Source organism: Triticum dicoccoides, unplaced genomic scaffold (genome assembly GCF_002162155.2).
Source record: "Triticum dicoccoides isolate Atlit2015 ecotype Zavitan unplaced genomic scaffold, WEW_v2.0 scaffold162432, whole genome shotgun sequence".
Classification (NCBI taxonomy): Eukaryota; Viridiplantae; Streptophyta; class Magnoliopsida; order Poales; family Poaceae; genus Triticum; species Triticum dicoccoides.
This window is the reverse complement of record NW_021216212.1, coordinates 369-1,906: the sequence shown is the minus strand read 5'-3', so window position 1 is coordinate 1,906 and position 1,538 is coordinate 369. Positions and strand designations below refer to the sequence as shown.

General features: G+C 35.7%; 1 protein-coding gene across 1 annotated transcript; it reads right to left on the bottom strand.

Moving 5' to 3' along the window:
* Positions 1 to 214: 214 nt before the first annotated feature.
* Positions 215 to 1,260, bottom strand: LOC119344296. Its single transcript, XM_037614796.1, has 3 exons — positions 1,102 to 1,260; positions 657 to 893; positions 215 to 559 (listed from the first exon to the last, which is right to left on the bottom strand). The coding sequence occupies exons 1-3, from the start codon at positions 1,258 to 1,260 to the stop codon at positions 338 to 340; spliced, it is 618 nt and encodes a 205-aa protein (XP_037470693.1). The 3' UTR covers positions 215 to 337.
* Between the last annotated feature and the right edge of the window lie 278 nt (positions 1,261 to 1,538).

Genomic DNA, 1,538 nt, shown 5'->3' with positions numbered 1-1,538 from the left:
TATGTTCTAGCAACATAGTTGAGCATTGTGTGCTCTAGTATGATATGAGTTAGAAAAATTTGCCCATCGCCTCTGCTATACATCGATGTTATATCGTCAAAACAAAATTCTAGTATTGTGAAACCTTCAGTTCATACATATTTTTATCGATGAAGATTCAAACCATAAATTCAATTAATGCATTACAAATGAAGACACGTCAAACAAGCACTCATGCAGATAACAAGCTGTAATTTATTAATATATTCGACACCTTACATATATATGATCTTCAATAAAAGTATTTATTCCAATTCATTTGCTATGATGCAAGCAAATTATTCATAACAGCTTTCTCTCAATAAAAAGGTGCACGCTCAGGGATCCCCTTTCGGCGGTGACGAATAACCCTTGGTGGAGATGGTTTTTCGTTGCAATAATCTGCATCGCTGCAACTCTCTTCATTGTTTCCAGTATTTCCACTTGTGTTACTGCAATCTGTATCATCATCCTTCCTTGTATAGTCAATAATATCTCTAGTTGGAATGCTCGTCCTCATATCCTCTTTGATTGCTTTAAGCTGCCAAGAAAATGTCCAGTCGAAAATAAGTAAACATTAAAGGAACCAATTCCATGGGGTGACTTTTCAATAGTTACACATTAGCTTAGTAGCTTACGTTGCAACCCAGGGAGCAGAAGCGGAATGGGTCAAGAAGAGCACGATTGCAACTCTCACAATTGTATGATGATGATGATGCCTTGACCACAGAAACACCACAACCACGTTGTTGTGGGCGCTCATTAAGAAATACAACCGTTGCACTGTTGATCACATATGTTTGTACATCACTGATATCAAGTACATCTTTTAACTCGGCAACCCTGACCACATCATGGTATGATGACCGCCTTATCTAAAAGATTTCATAAGTTAATTCGTGTTAGTCATGACACAAAGGTATATCGATCCACTTTTTCACTAAAGATAATACATGTGTGATGATAACTAGATTTTTAGATGATCACTTACACTAAATACTTTTTGACATATGTTCTATAAATATGATGTAAAACTACTCTTGCATAATCTCTATTACTAAATCGTAATGTTGTACACCATACCTGGATTACTCGATGGGTGGAATGATGGTGTGAACGGCAATAATAGCATAAGGCAGCCTTTGATACCTCGCAATCTATGCAAAACAGGTTACACTCATTGCGAGTAGAGGAGAGATGGTTGGTGCATATTGCAAAGAACTGTGTTGCGAGCAGTTGCATATTGATCGCTGATAAATCTTATACAGTGTAGTATTTTTCTCATAATTTTTGGAGTTAGGGAACTATGATGAATCTTGCATTCTTTACAGACTATACTGTTTTGACAGATTGCTGTTATGTTTGCATTGTTTGCATGTGTTTGCTTGTTTAGTGATTCTATTTGAGGATAGGAGTATTAAATATGCAGAGACATTTAGTATGCAATGTTGAATAATAATTTTAGTGATTCGTTACAGTATAAAATGATGAGGTTTTTGCATTGGTTTATACTAACTTAT